Source organism: Octopus bimaculoides, chromosome 5 (genome assembly GCF_046866305.1).
Source record: "Octopus bimaculoides isolate indiv1 chromosome 5, ASM4686630v1, whole genome shotgun sequence".
In the NCBI taxonomy this organism is placed as follows: Eukaryota; Metazoa; Mollusca; class Cephalopoda; order Octopoda; family Octopodidae; genus Octopus; species Octopus bimaculoides.
This window is the reverse complement of record NC_142932.1, coordinates 68,325,947-68,346,973: the sequence shown is the minus strand read 5'-3', so window position 1 is coordinate 68,346,973 and position 21,027 is coordinate 68,325,947. Positions and strand designations below refer to the sequence as shown.

At 33.1% G+C, this 21,027-nt stretch overlaps 1 protein-coding gene across 1 annotated transcript in view; it reads right to left on the bottom strand.

Annotated features, from left to right (window-relative positions):
• LOC106883548 (tyrosine kinase receptor Cad96Ca) overlaps positions 1-14,271 on the bottom strand; it is a 51,146-nt gene extending 36,875 nt beyond the window's left edge. Inside the window, exons 1-3 of the mRNA XM_089353088.1 lie at positions 14,145-14,271; positions 9,305-9,410; positions 6,997-7,075 (exon numbers count right to left, since the gene is read on the bottom strand). Coding sequence (XP_089209214.1) covers positions 6,997-7,075; positions 9,305-9,410; positions 14,145-14,271 — 312 coding nt within the window. The remainder of the gene's footprint in view (positions 1-6,996; positions 7,076-9,304; positions 9,411-14,144) is intronic.
• Between the last annotated feature and the right edge of the window lie 6,756 nt (positions 14,272-21,027).

Below are 21,027 nucleotides of genomic sequence, written 5' to 3'. Positions count from 1 at the left end.
TATATATATATATATATATATATATATGTGTGTGTGTGTGTGTACACATACACATGTCATTACCATTTATTATTTCCATAGACATTTTTTTAATGTTCTATACTACTTACATCTCATTCTATCACTATATCGTTCTATCATTCTTTTACCTTATCATTCCATCATTCTGTTTCACCTTATCATTCTGTCGTTCTAGTTTCAATTACTGCAGTAATTTTCTCTCTAAGAAAACTTTATTCTCAAGGGAAGAAACACCTTCTACTTCCTTTTTGCCTTCTAAAGAATATATTTATTTTGATGTTGTTGTTCTTGTTGCTGTTTTCTTTCGAAATTGCTATCTTAGAAATGCATCTTTTTATTCTATTCATTTTATTTATATATTTCTTGTTTTGTTTTGTATAGACGTATTATTTATTGTACCTACAATTTTTGGTGCAGTCTGAGACTTTTACAGTAAATTTTCTGACCAATTCTGAGATACAGATCTATTAAATAATAAAATATAGAAATAAATAAGACATCTAGTAAAAAAAAAAAAAAAGACAAATAGAATGAAAAAATGTTTCTTGCACAGTAAATGGTTCATTTATGAAATTAGTGATAGAAAATGGAAAAGAAAATGAAAAAAATTCATATCAATATTATTTGTATTATTATTTATCACTGTATGTTTCTGCATCACCCTAACCATTTCATATATATATAAAGCCCCCACATATTTTGTAACTCACCTTGTATGACATGTTTTGTATGTATGGGTCCTTAGTATTCAATAAAGACAGGGTTATTATTATTATTATTACTACAGAATCAGTAGAGTACCAGAAAAATGCCTTACAATATTTACTTGCATCCTTTCTGAATATTTCTGAGTTCAAACCTCACCAAGGTCAGCTTTGCCTGTCATCCATCTGTGATCAATAAAATAGAGTACCAGTTAATTACTGGGGTTAGTCTAATTTATTATTCCCCTCCTTTTAAAATGTAAATGTACTTAAGTTAGAAATTATTATTAAAAAGGTGGTTAGCTGGTAGAATCGTTAGTATGCTGGAGAAAATGCTTAGTGACATTTCTTCCAGCCTTCTACATTTTGAGTTCATATTCTACTGAGGTTGACTTTGCCTTTCATCTTTTTGGGAGTTGATGAAATATGTCCTAGTCAAGTACTGGAGTCAATGTTGTTGACTAGCCCACTTCCCCAAAATTTCAGGCCTTGTACCTATAGTAGGAAGGATTATCATTAAGGCGGCAGTGTAGCAGAATTGTTAGTGTATCAGACAGGATACTTAGCAGCATTTTTCCAGCTCTTTATGTCCTGAGTTCAAATCCTTCGAAGGTCAACATTAGCTTTCACCTGGTTAAAGTCAATAAAATAAAGCACTAGTCAAGTATTAGTATTGATAAAGAACTAGTCAAGTACTACTTGCTCCCTCCCCTCAAAATTCTTGGTCTTGTGCCAAAATTTAAAGAAGATGGCAAGCTGGCAGAATCATTAGCACATCAGACAAAATGCCTGGTAGCAGTTCTTCTGTCCTTTTTATGTGCTGAGTTTAAAATACTACAGTAAATGTACCAGTCAAATACTGGAATCAATGTAATTGAATTACCTCACCTTACCCTGCCACAAAAAATTGCTGGCTTTGTGCCAAAATTTGAAACCATTTTTTATTATTATTATTATTATTATTATTATTATTATTATTATTATTATTATTATTATTATTATTATAATTATTATTATTATTACTATTATTGTTGTTGTTGTTGTAGAATTGTTTGTGTGAGATAAAATACTTTTTAATATTTCTTTCAACTCTAAATTTTGTGTTCAAATCCTACTGAGGTTTACTTTTCTTTCATCCCTCTGGAGTTGTTAAAATACAGTACCAGTGAAGTACAAGGGATGATGGTATCAACTAACCCCCCTTCCCCTCAAATCTTGTTGGTCTTGTATCTAGATCAGAAACAACTATTATTATTATTGTTGTTGTTAGTTTTGTCTTCATTATCATCATATTCCTTTAAGAATTTCCAATCCTATATAAACAATACTTTATCCCTCAAAAGTCAATGTTAAGGACAATCAGACTTTCCCTAACAAAGATGGATCCATGGACCCTTTCATTTCCATAATCTTAATAAAATACACTGTCAATGTATTTCAGCTAATTTTGAAAATATATAAGGATTTTGAGGGATCTGGCAAAATAAACAAATTTCTCATTATTAATCTGTTTTAAAGACATAACAAAAGGTTCTTATGTACAATTAATGAATTAATGAAGGGTTTTAATTTAAAGATAAACACTTTAAAACATGAGATTTTTGTATCAAAAAGCCAGTGGCAATCTCAGGTGGATTGCTACGAAAAGGGTTAACAGAATATTTACACTTCTTTATGGATGTTTATAACTAAAGGTATTTCTTGAATCTTTCTTATTAAATATTTTTTAAGAAATTAAATTTAAACAAAATATAATCATCTAAAAATAAGAATTCAGTATGAACTGAAATAACTACAAAATAAATTCAGTAAATTTCTAATTTTTAATTTATATTTTCTCCTTTAAATACTTTGTACTGTAAAGTGGAACAAATCTTCATCCAAAATTCTATATCATTTCAAATTGTTGCCACAATGAGTTTATATCATTTCTTTTATCTTGAGCCATGGCTGAGAATATATCTGTCATTTTAAACATTCTACAATCAATCCAACTGTTTATTACCTTTATTCTTTTTTCTAATTTAATTCTTTACTTCACATTAGCCTCCTTATTGTTCTAGCTGACTAGACTGGGGCAAAGAGGGTAGACTGTCTTGCCTAAGGACAAAAAAAAAAAAAAACAATATTTGAGGGAAGGTTTAAACTTATGAACCTTGGGTTGTGAGGTAAACCCAAATAATTAATCAATTGCTAAACAGTTAATTTTAAGATGAAAAAAATTTGAAAAATGTAAACATTTAAGTTGTATTTTGTCATAGATAAAAGAAAAATTTCACAATCTTGTTAACCAGTGATCAATAGTTGATTGATCAGTATTTCATGATTATTGATAACCTGATTTGAATCCCTAGCATCTGAGATGTTTGGAGGATTTAGGTTGGTAAACACAAATATAAAGATATTACTCATCTTTTCAATGTTTCTCAGAAGATAACAGCAAAATCTTTAAAAGTTTGACTATTGCAATTTTTTTTTAACTGCTCATAAGATATTGCATTTTTGAGCCAACAAAATGGTATCACTTGATGTGTTAGAAATAACAGCTAAATTTCCCTCAAATTACACCCTGCCACTTTAATAGAATGGGCGGATACATTGGACAATGTACACTGTGTCTGAATAAAAGGATGGTCATGGTTGGAATATTTTCAGTCAAAGGTATGCTGGGTCAGGGCTCAGCTGGAGCTAAACAATGCTAACAACAACAATGCACATTTAATAACCTCTAGAATCTAATTACCAAATTAAATTAAAATTTTTATTAATTTAAGAATGAAAATGAAACCCAGTTTGTATTTTCAAAATGACACACATAAAGGAGAGAGAGTAGAAATGTGTCACAATCACTCACGGATTCTTCTGACATATGTACAGTTCACCACATTTTTATTATGTGGATGTATGTATGTGTGTGTGTATATATATATATATATATATATGTGTGTGTGTGTGTGTGTGTATATATATATATATATATATATATATATATATATATATATATATATGTATGTATATATAAATGCATGTCATTAAAACTAATTTTTCTAGCTGATAACACAACCAACAAAATGATAACTCAGAAAATGGGCTTAATTATTTTCATCCACATTATTATTATTATTATTACTATTAAGGCAGTGAGCTGGCAGAATCATAAGCACGCCAGGCAAAATGTTTAGTGGCATTTTGTCCATCTTTACATTCGGAGTTCCAATTCCACCGAGGTCAACTTTGCCTTTCATCCTTTCAGAGTCAATAAAATAAGTACCAGTTGAGTGCTGGGGGGTTAATGATATCAACTTATCCCCTCCCCCAAAACTGCTGGCCTTGTGCCAAAATTTTAAATCATTATTATTTTTACTTGCTTTTCATCCTTTTGGGGTCAATAAAATAAGTACCAAATCAAGTACTGAAGTCAAAGTAATCAACTGATCCCCCCCTCTAAAAAACTGCTGGCTTTGTACCAAAATTTGAAACAATTATTATTAAGTGGCAAATTGGCAGTTTCATTGGTGCATCAGAAAAAATTCTTTGCAGTATTTGTTCTATCTTTTTACAGACTAAGTTCAAATCCCACCAAGGTCAGTTTTGCCTTTCATTCCTCCGAGGTCAATTAAATAAAGTACCAGTTAAATGCTAAGGTCAATGTAATCAACTCATCCCCTCCCTATAAAATTTCTGGCCTTGTGCCAAAATAATAATAATAATAATTATTATTATTATTATTATTATTATTATTATTAATCTCAAGGCTAACATAAACAAAAAATGGCTCTAAAGAATGCTATTGTATATAGTATATCTATATAATAGATATAAATGCGATATAAAAGATTTTGTCTATTTCCTATGCAAAGATAATTTTAGAAAACTCTTCATTTACATATAACTGTATCATATGACTTTTGATGTCACATTTACCTTGGAAACCATTTTCTTTCTTTTAAAACGTTGCATAAATTAATGTCTATACAATGTGGATGGACATGACTGGCTATTATTTCATCTAATCCACTTACAAATATCATAACTTGTAATGATGTAATAAGTAACATCATAATAACAACTGATGTCAAATATTGTAATGATGTAATTCCTAATACCGTATCTTTTAATGATGAAATATTATTAGCATAGTTTGTTTGTGTTAGTTGCAATATATAGTGCCACAAAAATGATACCTTCACACAAAATAATAATCCATTACAAAAATAATGTAGGTCCCAGTTTAGTTGAAATAACCATTTGTTCTATGTGTATAATGTGAAGATCTGCTAGAAAGCAATCTAGTCTCTACTCCTTGTGAGTATCTAGAAGATATTGTAAATTGTATTATGATTGTTCAATAAAAAAAAAAAAGATTCATATTTATCACACTCTCTTTTTATTGTTGTTATCAATCAGTATTATGTGTTATATGCTACTTGTTAAATCCAATAGCAGTGGAGGTCAATGAGTAATCTATATTAAATAGTAAAACTGTAGAATTCAATGAAAAATTAACTTCCATTGGCAAGAAGTCATCATCATAATTATTTTAAACACAAAAATAAAAGTGGTGGGGAAAATAGTGAATAAGAAGGAGGTACAGTAGATCAAAGAAACAAGACCCAGGTCAACTGAATTGGTGCATCAACAAAATGTCTAGAGCCAAGAAGGGAGTGAGTAGTTGTCGGTATGTTTGTTAAAATCAATGAAAAGTAAGGTCAGTTGAATAAGTGAAGGCACCAGTTTAAATGGGGCAGAGGAGAGAGTTTCCAAGTGCTGGCAAAACTTTTAATTTGACTTAATATGATTTAAATTTTTACAATTGTGAACATTAATTAAAGTTTCTGAAAAAATGAAATTGCAAGCCATATCCTGAAATTAGTTGTCATTCTTTACAATTTCCAAAGTGTAAAATACTATAACCAAAGTTTCCATAACATGAGGGAATCCTGTAATTTAAATATAGATTAAGAATTGGAAGGGCATCCTGCTGTAAAACCATGTCAAAACTGATCTCAACTGTGCAAATGCAGAGTGGTTGGTGTTAGGAAGGGCATCTAGTTGTAAAAACCATGCCAAAACAGACACAGAAGCATGGTGCAGGCTCCAGTCTGGCCAGCTCCTGTCAAACTGTCCAATCCATGCCAGCATGGAAGGAGGATGTTAAACAATGATGATGATGAATATATTAGTATCTTTGTACAGCTTTCCTTCTCAGTCTGGGAATAATTGATAACAGCTCAAACTGAGCTATTATATGCTATTTTAGTACACAGGGATGTTATCTCGAGTTTTGATGACAACAAATCTCCTCAAACGCCAAGAATCTTTCTTAGAATTCTTGTAGAATACAGGATAGCACTTTTCTGTTGGTTGACAATGCAAGTCTCATTTCTATTATTCTTCAATCTCTTAGGTAGCAGTTTGAGTCAAGTATATCAATTACCAGAGAAATAACTGTTGTCCTAGTCTTCCACAGTTTCTTCATCTCTCTGGCTAGGTCTTGATATTTCTCAATTTTTCTGTTTCTTCAGTATTCATCTTGTTATTATATGGTATTGCAAGTCTTTGAGCTTTGTTTTCTTTTCTATGTCCTCTATAATCATATCTGGTCTTTTTGCTTCAATTGTATGGTCAGTCTTTATGGAGAAATCCTTAAAATGCTCCAATAATTATCTTAAAACTCTTTCCAGACAATATAGACTGGTAGAATTGCTACAGATTTAGTAAGGACAGTATTGGTAGAGCATCAGACAAAATGTCTTGTGGCACTTAAACCTCTTTACATTCTGATTTCAAATCATACCAAGTTCAACTTTGCCCTTCAATCTTCTGAGATCAATAAAACTGGTACTTCTCATGCACTATGATTGATTTCAATCAATCTTACTTTCGTCCACTCCTCGATTTGAGGCTAAACGTTAATATCTTATTTACTCTTCCACTTCACATCTACAAGATACTGGGAAAGAAAGAATCAACAAGAGAAATATAATATCTGAGTGGTTTAGGGGTTAGATTATTCATGTTTCTATATTGTCATCAATACTGTCTGGAGAGAGTTTTAAGATAATTATTACAGGATTTTAAGGATTTCTCCAAAAGGACTGACCATACAATTTAAGCAAAAAGACCAGATATGATTATAGAGGACATAAAAAATCAAATTGAGAGCATAGGCTTTGCAATACCATATGATAACCGGACAGATACTGAAGAAACAGAAAAAATTGAGAAATATCAAAACCTACCCAGTGAGATGACAAAACTGTAGAATTACCTTTGTTAATTGGTATACTTGACTCAAACTGCTACCTAAGAGATTGAAGAAGAATGGAAATGAGATTTGCATTGTCAGCCTGCAGAAAAGTGAAATCTTATATTCTACAAGAATTCTAAGAAAGATTCTTGACATTTGAGGAGATGTCTTGTTGCCAAAGCTCAAGATAACACCCCTGTGTATTAAATTAGCATATAATAGCTTTAACAGTAATAAGAATAACAAAAACGCCAATATAGTGACAAATATAACCAGCTCATGTCTCAAATACAGTCAAAGTTACTGAGCCTTTTCATTAATTAATGAACATTTGTTGGTCAAAATATGTCAGATCATAGACAGATGTTTTGAAGGAATCAATAGTTTTTAACCTTTTTCTTAACATATTTCTGATGAAATACTCTCTCTTTGATTCTATTAGTTTTGAAAATAATGAAGAATTTAGTAAAATAACTTTATCTTTATAAAATTAGTGTTTAGAACTTAAAGGTAGATAACATCTTGACGGAAGGTTTTTATTTAGAGCACTTTAGAAAGAAAGGATCACAGAACTAAGGGCAGTCTTGAATGGGTTAGTATCAAATGGGTTAAATCATAATTTTTCCTTATTTATTAATGTCATAAAACATGGAGAAATGGTTAATGAGAAAGGAATTTAGTTATGTACCATTGATATGGTGATGGTAACTCTTATATTCGTCTCAACCAAGAGTGATCTAGTTGTTCTGCCATTATGACAGAGTATTCCAAAATACTCCAATCCTTGATGTAATCAGGCAGAATATATACTGTCATATTGAAGTATAACAGTATACATGACATAGCTTTCTTTCGAATTACAGATTATGGTGCATTCTATAGACCTCCACACATTTTCTGTCAAGCCTGTTTCACTCCCAAGGTTTGGAGCAAACTTAATCATGGTAAAAAATGTTCCTGGAATCAAACCTATGACCTCAAACTTCTTAACCATTTACTTCTATTACAGATGAATTCTGTCTCAAGTAGCACAAATTCCAAAGATAATATATTCAGATGACAAGGTACATTACTCCACTTGTCACAAAATATGAAATTTTACTAAGCCTGCTTCAAGATTTAGCTAGAAAAATAATTTCAAATGTAAACCGGATGTGGTTCCTCCTGATAATGTCTTCAGCTAACTGGATCCTAATCCACCAAGGGAAGGTATGTCGGAAGAAAGTAATTCAACAACGTGGGTTGATGAACTGTAAGACGTGTGGCCAGAACCTCCTGGAAAATAACCATAGTGAGGGACATTCCACAGTTGAATTAGAACAGTCACAGACAGTGAAAGAAGACATGCACCCAACACCAGAGCTGAAGACACCTCCGAAAGGGGGTGGCCCCGCCACGTCAAAACGGTAGAGGAGTAGGGGCCGAAACCGGACGTGGTTCCTCCTGATGATGTCTTGAGCTAACTGGATCCTATAAAGGAGCTGTTGTGGTAGCAGACCACGAAACATGGTTGAAATTCCTTACTAGTTGAAATATTTCAAATATTAATGGTCGCTCCTGTCGATTTCAACGTATGAGTGTTTGAAGGAGAGGACTTAAAGAAAAACAAGAAAATAAAAAACGTGGGGAAAAGAGAAAACAACTTTCAAAAAAGAACAAAAGAAATTGCATCTATCTGCATGAATGTGTGAATGTAATTTGAGTCCAGGTATGGATCTTGCTATGAAATCACCATGAGGATGATTTTGATGATCTGTTAATTGCAGGATATAATTCTTTTATTGTTCTTTCTCTTCAACTCAAATTGTTTTGATGCGACACCATGCAGATCGATCTAGGCAATGACTTTCCCAAGGTGTCAAGTTAAGCAGTAGAGATTTAGTGATTGCTTTAACTTATCCTTATACTGCAGTATCCTTCCATCTGTTGGCCATACAAAAGAATTTTTGTAGTGCGCTCATCTTTCATTTGAACAAAATGTACAACCCATTTGCACTGAATTCTTTGCAGCATGCTTTGGATACTGGAGATGTCACATTTTTCTAAGATTTTGACATTTGATATTTTGCCATTTTAAGTTGCAGATATTGTGCTGACAGCATATGTGAAAGGTTTCAAGTTTCTTTATATGTCTATAGTAGGGAGTCCATGCTTCTCTTCTGCCCCATACAAAAGTGTGCTCAAAATACAAGATCTGTATACACTTATTTTAGTATGCAAACTGACACTGTGTTCATCCCACAAATGATGGGAAAGTTTTCCAAAAGCATTTGTAGCCTTAGATATTCTAAACATTGAATTCATCATCAAGAGTACTATTAAAGTTTACTGTGCTTCCAAGATATTTAAATGACCTGACCCATTTGAGTGGGAATAATTGGTATGGAGTTGGAGATCAAGATGAAGATGGTTGGGATGAAGTATCAGAATGGGCTCTAGGGACAAGAGAACAGGAAAATGGTAAATCAGAAATGATCAGTAACTGGAATAATGTAGCTCTAGGTAAACAGTTTGGGAATGATCTATCTTTAGGTACCAATAAAAAGAAGGTAAGTCAGATATGGTGAATCAAACTTGTATTCTACTGACTTCAGCTATTTTATGCCATTTATGTTACTAACTGGCAGAATTGGTCAAGCATTGATCAAAATATTCTGCAATGTATAGTTTCCACTTCTTATATTCTAAGTTCAAATCCTGTTGAAGTCAACTTCACCTTTCAATAAAAAAAAAACACCAGTTAAATACTGGGTCAATTTAAGTGAATAGTTCCTCACCCCAGCTCCCAAATTTATATGTATTTAGTTATATATGTTAGAATTTATATGTATTTAGTTATAGACATTTACATTCTAAGCTCAAATCATGCCAAGGGAGACTTAGTCTTTCATCCTACAAGAGTCAATGACATAGATTGCCAGTTAGACACTGAGGTTGATTTAAAGAAAAATATCTACCTCCTAAAATAAATGTTACCTTGAGTAAATGTTGAAATGAATATCATTGTAAAATAGCTAAATGGAAATACAGGGGTTGGACAAAATAATGGAAACACCTTAAAATTTCAAACAGATTTATTTTAATATGGGGTACGACCACCTTTGGCAGTAATTATAGCTTGAATTCTATGAGGTATCAACTCGTACAAAGTTTGAATTGTTTCCAAAGGAATTTTTGTCCATTCTTCAGCTAAAACAGTCTCCAATTCTTGTAGTGATAATGGTGGAGGATATTGACTCCTTACATTTTTTTCTAAAATGCACCATAAATGTTCAATGATATTGAGATCTAGGGACTGTAGTGGCCAGATAAGATGTTCAGCTTCACTAGAATGTTCCTCATGCCATTCAGTAACAACTTTAGCTGTGTGAATTGGTGCATTAACATCCTTAAAGATTGTGTTTCCCTCCGGAAACTGTTCCGCAACCATAGGATGAATTTAATCAGATAAAATGCTTAAATAATCTTGACAATTAATTCTATGGATTTCCAAGATATAACACCCCCAGATCCTCCTCCATGTTTAACAGTTGGAAGAAGGCAGTCTGGGTCAAATGCTTTTTTTGGCTGTCTCCACACATATACTCGGCTAGTGGTTGGAAATATGGTAAAGGATGGCTCATCTGAGAAAATAACATACTTCCACTGTTCTAGAGACTAATTCTGTAGGATTTTACTCAACTCTAAATGCTTTGCAACGTTTGTTTTTGAAAGTAGTAGTTTTCTGATTGCAGCCCTCCGATGAAATCTGGCTTTGTGCAGCTCCTGGCAAAGAGTTTTTGTGGAAAAGAGGTTCTCGAGGCAGTCATTAAGCTCTGCAGTAATTTTGGGAGCTGTACTTTTGTGATCCCTTCTAACAATGCGTGTAAGAGTCTGGCAGTCCCTATCTGAAAGTTTTGGTTTTCTTCCGGAGTTTTGTTTCGACGAGGAGGTTTTCTCTTCTTTCTCAAAGGCTGTCATTACTTTCGTGACAGTACTTTTTGATGCACCAAACATTTCAGCTGTTTTCGTTACGCTAGCGCCTGCCATACGAGCACCAACAATTTGACCTCTTTGAAAGTCCAATAGATCTATCATTTTAATGAATTTTAATTACCTTTTTCTGATGATATCTGAAAAGAAACAGCAATTTTAGCAAAACATACTAAGCAACACTAATAATAAATCAAAAAACATAAAAACAAACAAGCTTTTGATGGTTTTATGGATATTTCAAAATTATGATGCTTGGTGTCACCATTATTTTGTCCAACCCCTTTATTATTCCTTGCAGCCACACACTCACTCACACACACACACTGATGTTAATAATGAAGATTAGTTTCCTATTTTTGATTTAAAAAATATAAATTTCAAATAATTAAATCTATTTATCACACATACCTGAGACAAATATTGATTGACCCTAATTGGAAATATATTTCCAGTGGAAGAAATGAAGGAATATTCCAGAGAAGGAATGATAGGAATAGAATCATTCCAGTATATATCCAGTTAAATGAGAATAAACACAAGAAATTATGATGTGTGTGTGTGTCATAATCATCATCTTAATGTTCATGTTTCCATGCTTACATAGGTTGGACAAATTTTCTATGGCAGAATATGTTTATACAGAAGGCTTGAAATGACAGTGACAATGCACTGTGCACACACACACATCTATGCATATATATGTATACACACACATACATAACAAGCCTCTTTTGGTTTCCTCTGACCAAATTCACTCACAATGCTTTGGTCAGCCTGAGGCTATTGCAGAACACACTTACCCAAGGTGCTATGCAATAGGACTGAATCCAAAACCATGTGGATGAGAGGCAAATATCTTAACCAAAAAGTCATACCTGTCCCTATTATATATATGTTTGTGTGTATATCATGGTGAACGCTTATAAGCTTTAAGTTTATGATTATTATTATTTACAGAATTTTCACTTATCACCATTTCTTCATTTAATGCAGAATACACATATTTGTTTCTTTACATAATACTATGAAATTATAGTTCTTAAATCTAATGGGAAGAAATCGGTGGGTAGGTTGGTGTAATCAGTTAGCACACTTACCATGAAGATATGAGGTGTGGGCTCAATTCCTACACGTACTAATACCCACTTTTTTTACATTGAGGACTTATATGCTCCAATATTAGACTATTTTCTTTAGCCAATACATGGAGAACACTTATAAAATTTAAGTTTATTATTATTATTTACAGAATATATACCATATTCCCTTCTCTCACCTACCCAATGAAATACATATAAATTTACTTCTTATTTCTCTAAGAACAGACATAAACTTCCTGTTGACAAAGAGTCCAGAACTCCAACTAAAGAGTATAAAACCCACAGAATTGTCTTCCCTTAGACACACTTCCTGTTTTGACACCACACTTCCTGCTTTACACAAACTTTCAGCCCTTTTTTAAAACAAAACTGAACTCTCAATTCCATGCATCTTAATATTTCTAACAATTATCTACATGGATTACCATTGAACTTTAAAAGCTCAAAGACAATATAATGTATTGGTATATTTATTTTTCTTATATATTATTTTTTATTTTTTTGTAAAAACATTTTTATTCTCCCTCTTCTTGAAAATTTGCCATGCAATGGAAGCCGGTTAGAAATCCTCTTTAATCTTCCTTATACACATCTATATTAAAATATGCTTTCAGTTTAGCATTCTGCCTTATTTTTTATTTTCCTATATATATATATATATATATATATATATATATATATTTGTGTCTGTGTTTTCCCCACCTCCACCAACAATGTTGGTGTGTTTATGTCCCCGTAACTTAGCAGTTCAGTAGGAGAGACTGATAGAATAAGTACTAGGCTTACAAAGAATAAGTCTTGGGGTTGATTTGTTCGGCTAAAGGTAGTGCTCCAGTATGGCCACAGTCAAATGACTGAAACAAATAGAAGACTAAAAGACATGCGTATATATATCATCATCATCATCATCATCGTTTAACGTCCGCTTTCCATGCTAGCATGGGTTGGACAATTTGACTGAGGACTGGTGAAACCGGATGGCAACACCAGGCTCCAGTCTAATTTGGCAGAGTTTCTACAGCTGGATGCCCTTCCTAACGCCAACCACTCAGAGAGTGTAGTGGGTGCTTTTACGTGTCATATATATATATATATATATATATATATATACATGCACATACTTAGCTTAGGTTTGTCATGAGCCCTTGACTCATTAGGCAGGAGCTTAACCCAGTTCCCATGGAATATAAATGACTGAGATTACAACGCTCCCCCAACCCTGAACAGGTTGCTGGTCTGTCAAAGGATTTACTTCCCATCTATTGCTGGAACTTGTTTACAGCTTAGTGGACTGGAGCAATGTGAAATAAGATGTTTTGCTCAAGAACACAACACACTGCCTATTCTGGGGATCGAAACCATGATCTTACAATCATGATTGCAACATCCTAACTGCTACCCCTCATTCCTTTATATATGTGTGTGTGTGTGGGGGGGGGAGTACAGGAAGATGACAAAGAACATACAGCAGACAGCGAAAACACACAGTAGATGCAGACATGCTCAATCCCTCATCAGTTATTATCCAAATATCATCACAATTTCAACACCTGTAATAATGTTGTTCCATTTTGCAATTTCACCAATAAAGCTGCTGAAGTATAAATAGACAGACATAAAAGATGAATGCAAGCATAAAAAATGAGACAAGTGTATAATAATAAAAAGAGACAAGGTCACTAGATAAAATGGTAAACAAAAACAAGTTATGAGGAGCAGAAGGAAAATATATATATAATGAAAGAAAGAAATAAGCAAGGACAGTCACAGAAAAAAATAATGAACAACATAGATATTCATAAGCAATGAATACCTTGCAAATGTGTGACAAAATATGATGGATTTGTGTGAAGTAGTGCTAACAAAAAAGATAGTGGTCTTTTCAGATGTTTTTAATATCAAGTTATGCTTGTAACTGAAGCTTTTTAAAGTGAAGGAAGGCCTCTCACAGGGCTAATCTCACTTCCTAAAAAACATATGCCTTTCCTAAAAAAGAAGAACAAGTCTACATCATGATGCAAACAAAGTCACAGATGTTGCATCAAAGTCTTATTCTCCTAATAAGATGTCACAACAAAGACCAGAGTCTCTAACTTCCATTTGCTGGATAGCCATTGATTCTACTTGGTTTTTCTGCCTTTTGACAGGTTTTATTTTTCATCCCACAGGGTATCCAATAATAACCACCCTCTTTACCAAGCAGGCTCGTTAGTGTTGCCATTTTAGTAAATGATGGTCTGACCAGGCAACAGGTGATATCTGGTTACATGTCATCAGCAGCACTAAGAGTTGTGGCTGCTCTGATGACCATCTGAATGCACAGGTGAAACTTTAGAGACTGACTTGACAAAAAATATTATTAGTCGCTATTATCATACTAAAGACTCTTTCTTTTGATGGTCAATACTACATTTATAAAAATATCATCATCATTATAACATCTACTTTTCCATGTTTGCATGGCATGGTAGGAGTTTACTGAGGCAGATTTTTAATGGTCCTTCCTGTTAGCATCCCTTACATGTTTCCAAGCAAGGTAATATCTTGTCACAAAAAAACAGGCTTTTGCAAAATATCAGAAATGAATTACATTCATTTACAAAAATAATGTGAAGTCAAGGCAAGGGGACACAAACACATTTGTAGGGATACATATGTCCACCCCCACCCGACACACACACACATATACACATACATGCAGGTGTGGCTATGTGATAAGAAGTTAGCTTCTTATGATTCTGGGTTCATTTGCATGGCACTTTGAGAAAGTGTCTTCTGCTATAGATCTAAATCAACCAAAGCCTTGTGAGTGGATTTGGTAGATGGAATCTGAAAGAAGCCTGTCAAATGTGTATGTATATATATAAGTAAAGTTAATCGCCACATAAAAGTGGCTGTTCCATATTATTACTAGTTTAACCCCAGGCAGATCTTCCACCCACTGGTTATTGGTGTGGCACTGCATCCTGTGTATACAATATATATTGCTAGCAGGCAGAGCGAATCCCTACCATCTTCTAGCAGACAACAGGATCACCAGAATGACTCAGTTTCAAACTGGTTGGCTCATCTTCAATCATGAGTACCTGATCACCAGAGCAATAGCCAGGGTCAGCTCCAACCAGCAATATATTGTGTGCGTGTATATATATATATATATATATAAATATTAGTTACAGAATAAAAACGTCAGGTTAACGACTCAACATATCACACTCCCTCAATGATCATACATAAAAAATACAACATAATCCACCAAACATAGGAATAAAAAGATATAAAAATAACGTAAGAAAAATAAAATAAATAAAAGAATAAGAAATATATAAGAAGTAAGATGCAAGATATAGAACGTATAATATAAAAATTTATATACAAATATATTATTTCAACCGATAACATACAAATAAATTAAGAATAATAAATTTGAGTTAAAGGTATAACACAATATACATATATATCATTTCATAAAAGTTCCAAATCAAGTTAAAGTTAAAATTAATACGATTAAAAATTCAAATATATATCGATCGATATAGAATAAAATAAAGAAATGAGGTAAAACAAAATAGTCTGAGCGATAATCCTGTGGACCCTATGTAGTTTTTGTGGCAGCCCGAGCATCTTATTACATAAATAAGGTTTTCTGAGGCACAAGTAAAGTCAGATTTAACTTTGAATTTTTGTCCCTCTTTGAAGAGGAGTTCTGAACCTTCTAGAATGTTTGGGCATGTTGCGCAATTTGGTCGACCACAGAATACCGAATGATACCTTTTAGTGAGCATATTGAAGTGATACAACAGTTTTGACTGAGTAAGCAACAAGATAGAGGTGATTGTGGAAAATGATGGAGAGAAACTTAGAAGTTTGGGAATGGGTGTTGCAGTAGATATGTGAGGGCATTGAGAATGAAAGCAGATAAGTGAGATGTTAGTGATGGAGAACAGCACAGGGGAAATATGGAGCAGAAAGGAAGTAATTGGTGAAGACAGTAGGTGGGGTAAGTTAATGGGAAATGGAAGTAGTTTGGGGTGGAGAAGAAAGGTAACTGAGTAAGCTGGAAGAGGTAGTATGTGTCAATTTTACTCTCGGGTGATAGAAAAGTGATTGGTGTTAGAGGAAGAAATGTGGTGGGTGAAGGCTGATGGAGCAGAGATGGGGATGGATCAGAGCCCCTCATGGACAAGCATTACCAAGGTAGTTTTAGCATATCAGTTCTGCTGTGGTGGGCATGTCTTTTGAGTACAATAAGTACTACATATCTTGGTTCTTTGTCATCTTCATAAGGCTCAGTGTCTTGAGATTGTCCTTCAGCATTTAATTCAATGTCTTCCTGGTTTTCCTCATCACAAGTTCCATCCACTTCAAGTAATCAACACTTCTTCATGCAAGTGTGTGTGTGTGTGTGTGTGTGCGTACATGTGTTCATGTTTGTCCCCTACTGTCACTTGACAATCAGTGTTGGTTTGTTTATATCCCCATAACTTAGAATGCCAACAAAAGAAAATGATAGAATAAGTAAAAAGCTTAGAAATATAGAAAATAAGTATTGGGATCGATTTGTTCAACTAAAATCCTTCAAGGTAGTGCCTCAGCATGGCTACAGTCTCATGACTGAAACAAGTAAAAGAATAAAGAATATATATATTGCAATATATTCCTGAGGAAGCTCCTGCTCCTCTTCTTTTGATTAGCAATGGAGCACAATGTAGTCCTTAGACCCATTGGCTCCTGTCAAACCATCAAACCCAGGCTAACATAGAGCAAAGACATCTAATATTGAGGATAACAATAATAACTGTGGTTTGCTTCAACAGGAATCACCATGAATTCTGGGCTTTAACAAAAATCTTTAGACTCTACTTCTCAGGCCACACCAATAAACATTTTTTATTTTCATTTTCTTGTCTCTTTTAACCAAAATTACATTTTGTTCTATTGTTCTTATGCTTCTCTTAAAATAACAATCCCCAGCAGTTTCTCTCAAATATAGATTTATAAAGATTTTAAAAAATCAATTCAGACTCAATATTTCAATTATTAATATAAGACATTGTTAATTTATTATTATTATTATTATTATTATTATTATTATTATTATTGATAGTAGTAGTAGTAGTAGTAGTAGTAGTAGTAGTAGTAGTAGTAGTAGTTAATTTTTCCCTTATAATCCTTGAAAGAAAATGCAAAGGCATTGTCTACTTCAGGTTTAAAACACCTCCCAGTTGATTCTGTTTCTAAGTAAACATTAATGTTCAGGAATTTGATTTCCTTGAAATGAGGAAAGAATAAATAAAAATACAATAAAAAATTCCTGATCAAACTTTCAAAGTTGGAAACAGTACCATTGTGAGAATTCTTTGAATGTCAGCAGGAACACAACATTGTAGCATGACAATAGTAAAATAATAGCCAGGAACCTTAATTCTGACAAGTTTATTACAACTATTCATGTTAATATTATTTAGTAAAATGTGAAACTGCAAAGATGTTTGACGTTGATTGTGTAGGTGCAAATAGAATGTAGATAGTGTTGATGCAGGCAATGGTTTTGTAGTTAAGAGTACACTTTGCAAGTATGTGTGTTGTTTCGGTTTCTATCTCACTGCATGGCACCTTAGTTGAAAAACTTTGATCAGTTTAGAATATCCATGTAATTAAAAGACAAAAATTCCCTGTAGGAGTGTTTAAAATCTAAAAACAAAAAACAAGGCAGGTAACTCCAGTAAGCTCAGCTGAGTGAAATTTTAAACACAATACAGATACTGTAGATAAGAATAGGTCTGGTCATTAAAAACTAATTGATAAAAGTAATGGACAGGTTTCAGTGTTATTAAACCTCCTCAGCAAAGCTTTTTCTACTGAATTGACAAGACACAGAAGTAATGACAGCCAGTGTTGGTTTGTCTACATCCATGTAACTTAGTAGTTCTGTAAAAGAGACCGATAGAATAATCTTAGACACAATATAAAGCAGCTTGTACTTGGTCTCTCAAGATTGGTGATGAGAAGATGAAAGAGATAGAAAAGACTGGTGCATCACATATATACTCACTGGTCATGGGAAAAGGTTTACAAGAGACATGGCCCAAAGATATACATATTGACATTGCTCCTTGCCTTGTCATCATCTTCACAGCACTGTACAAGTAAGTGATTAGCATAGAGGGGACCTGCAACAATATGTTGTTGGGTGATTTCTACATGAAAATCCAGATGGTGACTAACTCCTAAGACAACAAAATTGCAACAAAATTGTGTCCTGATTGCAAGGTCAGTGAGGAAATCAATGAGTGCCAGTATCTTTGCCCATGACCCTTTTATTACTTTCCCCCATATTCTGGGCGCTGACCTGTAAGTAAGTAAATTACACATGAACTCTGCCAACCACCTTTAACTAATGATCACACCAAACATAACCGACAATCATTTCTATTGTGCCAGCATATTTTGATATAGAAAAAAGGTACACATTAATACATCTGAAAATTTATGCTAACACAATGATATTAAGGTAATCCAAAACAGGTTAAATTCAAAGTGAATTGAGATAATATCTCTAATACTGGAGCACATACAAAAAGAATAAGAATAGATATAATATTCTAAGAAAAATTAGTTTAATATTTAAACTAATGACATCAATAGAAAATGGGGAAATAAAAAAATGAACAGAAATTCTACATCACAACATCTAATTATCTAGCTATTAATAAGTGCTCAAAAACTTTGAAAAATTATGTTTACTATATTATAGGAAGACCAATTATAATTCATGCGTTGTTTACTATTGAAATATTTAAATGCTTTTCTATATCTATGGGAACATTTAAATGTAGGATTGTTTTACAATTTACTCATTCTTGTTGGGACCTTACACTCGCCACAAATTTTATCTGTGGCCCTAATTAAGTTGTCTATGTTATACATCACTATCTCTTCCTCCTTCTTATCAAATGCTTCAATTAGAACGTCTCTAAATCTTTGACTATTCAGAGGATCCTTAAGTTTCTAAATCTTCCCTTTTCAGACTGGCTTGCTTCTTGGAATCCTTCTAACCCAAAGTTTGAAGTCACTAATGACTAACCCATGTTGAGGAAAACACGTTTCACCTGGGAAGGTCTTCACATTTAAAAGCAACCATCTTTTCCACTTTCTGGTGAGAATGAAGTCAATCTGGCTTATGTTCCTACCAGGTTGATAAGTGAACAGGTGACTGGCTGGTTTCCTAAAGTTTGTGCTGCAGATCATTTGGTCATTTGCAGGAATCAATTCCATGGAAGCTACCCAGATGCTGCCTAACAAGCCCATGTAACTGTGGGCTATATATGAAGCTATGCATTATATATATTGTAGAGCATTTAAGACAGTTAAGACCCAGAAACTAGGTTATCATCATTTAATGTCCATTTTCCATGCTGGTATGAGTTAGATGGTTTGACTGAAGACAGTAAACTGGAAAGCTGCACCAGACTCCAGTCTGTTGTGACTTGGTCTATGTCTGGATGCCCTTCTTAATACTAACCACTCCATAGAGTGTACTGGGTGCCTTTTACATGTCACTATATATATATATATATATATATATATATATATATATATATAATAATAATAATAATAATAATAATAATAATACAAATGATATGTGAGCATATGCATATATACATACATATATGTACATACCTACATCTACATGTATATATAGATGCATATCCGGGTACAGGACGTCAAAAAACATAGACAAAAATGGAACAGGAACATAACAAAGCACAAAAAAACAAACCTTTTTTTTTTTACGGACAACAGAATAAACACATAAGGAAAACAGACAAGCCACATATGGAACTTTTCCTTCATCAGCTGCCTCTATTCTGAACTAGGTGCTTTGAATTAAGATTCCATGCATGGAATCTTAATTGCAAAATATGAATGAAGGTAAGAGATTGAAACATACGTAGGTGATATGAAATTGAATATTTTACAAATAAATTGATTTCTTTCTGTGTTCAAACTCTCCATTTTCCTTATATTATATTATTAAAATTCTGTTCTCGTATACTGAAAGGATGAAAGCATCTATAACAACAACTGGAATTTCGTAAGTGTTGACACTAATACTAACACAAATTAATGAAATCCAAAGCATATTAACCAATATGGAGCTAAAGCAGTGTACACTTGGATAAAATACATCATTGTGAAAAAGCAACCCCTTTCCATTCAAAACTATATATATATATGTATATCATATGAACGCATATGACTTAGTGGTTAGGCTACTGCACCCGCAGTTGTTAGATCATGGATTTGATTCTTAAACTGAGTAATGTGTAGTGTCCTTGAGTAAAATACTTCATTCCATATTGCTCCACTCCCCTTTTCAATCAGTAGGAATGTTGGCCCACTCACCTAGCGAGCAGGGTGGTGTCATGCAAAGTGCATTGCAACCACCGATGTGTATTATACATGGTGATGTATATATGTATATATATGAAAGCATGACTTTTATGGTATGTGTGTTTGCACTTCTGTTCCTGAATATTTATGTGTCAGTAAATTAAATTACATATGTATATTTTAAAGTATATATATATATGTGTGTGTGTATGTGTGTATGTATACACACATAAATATGTATGTATTAAAACATACATGTGTAATTTAATTTATATATATATATAGTTATCTTTAAACACATTTCTTTTTAGTGTTTATTCATTTATATATCACCAACAATAGCATGGTGTTAATCTGTGTTTTAAATTTTGTTTCTCATGCTTGCTTAAATGTGAAAACATACATGAGTGTATACACATATAAACATGAGTATATATGTACGTGTATATGATGTCATTACATGCATATTGATGTGTGTGTGTGTGTGCATGCATGGCAACATAAATGTTTTTTCCTAAATTGAATATAGAGACAAAGGTTATGGAAGCAAACAATAATTCTGCTAGTCAGGTAACATTGC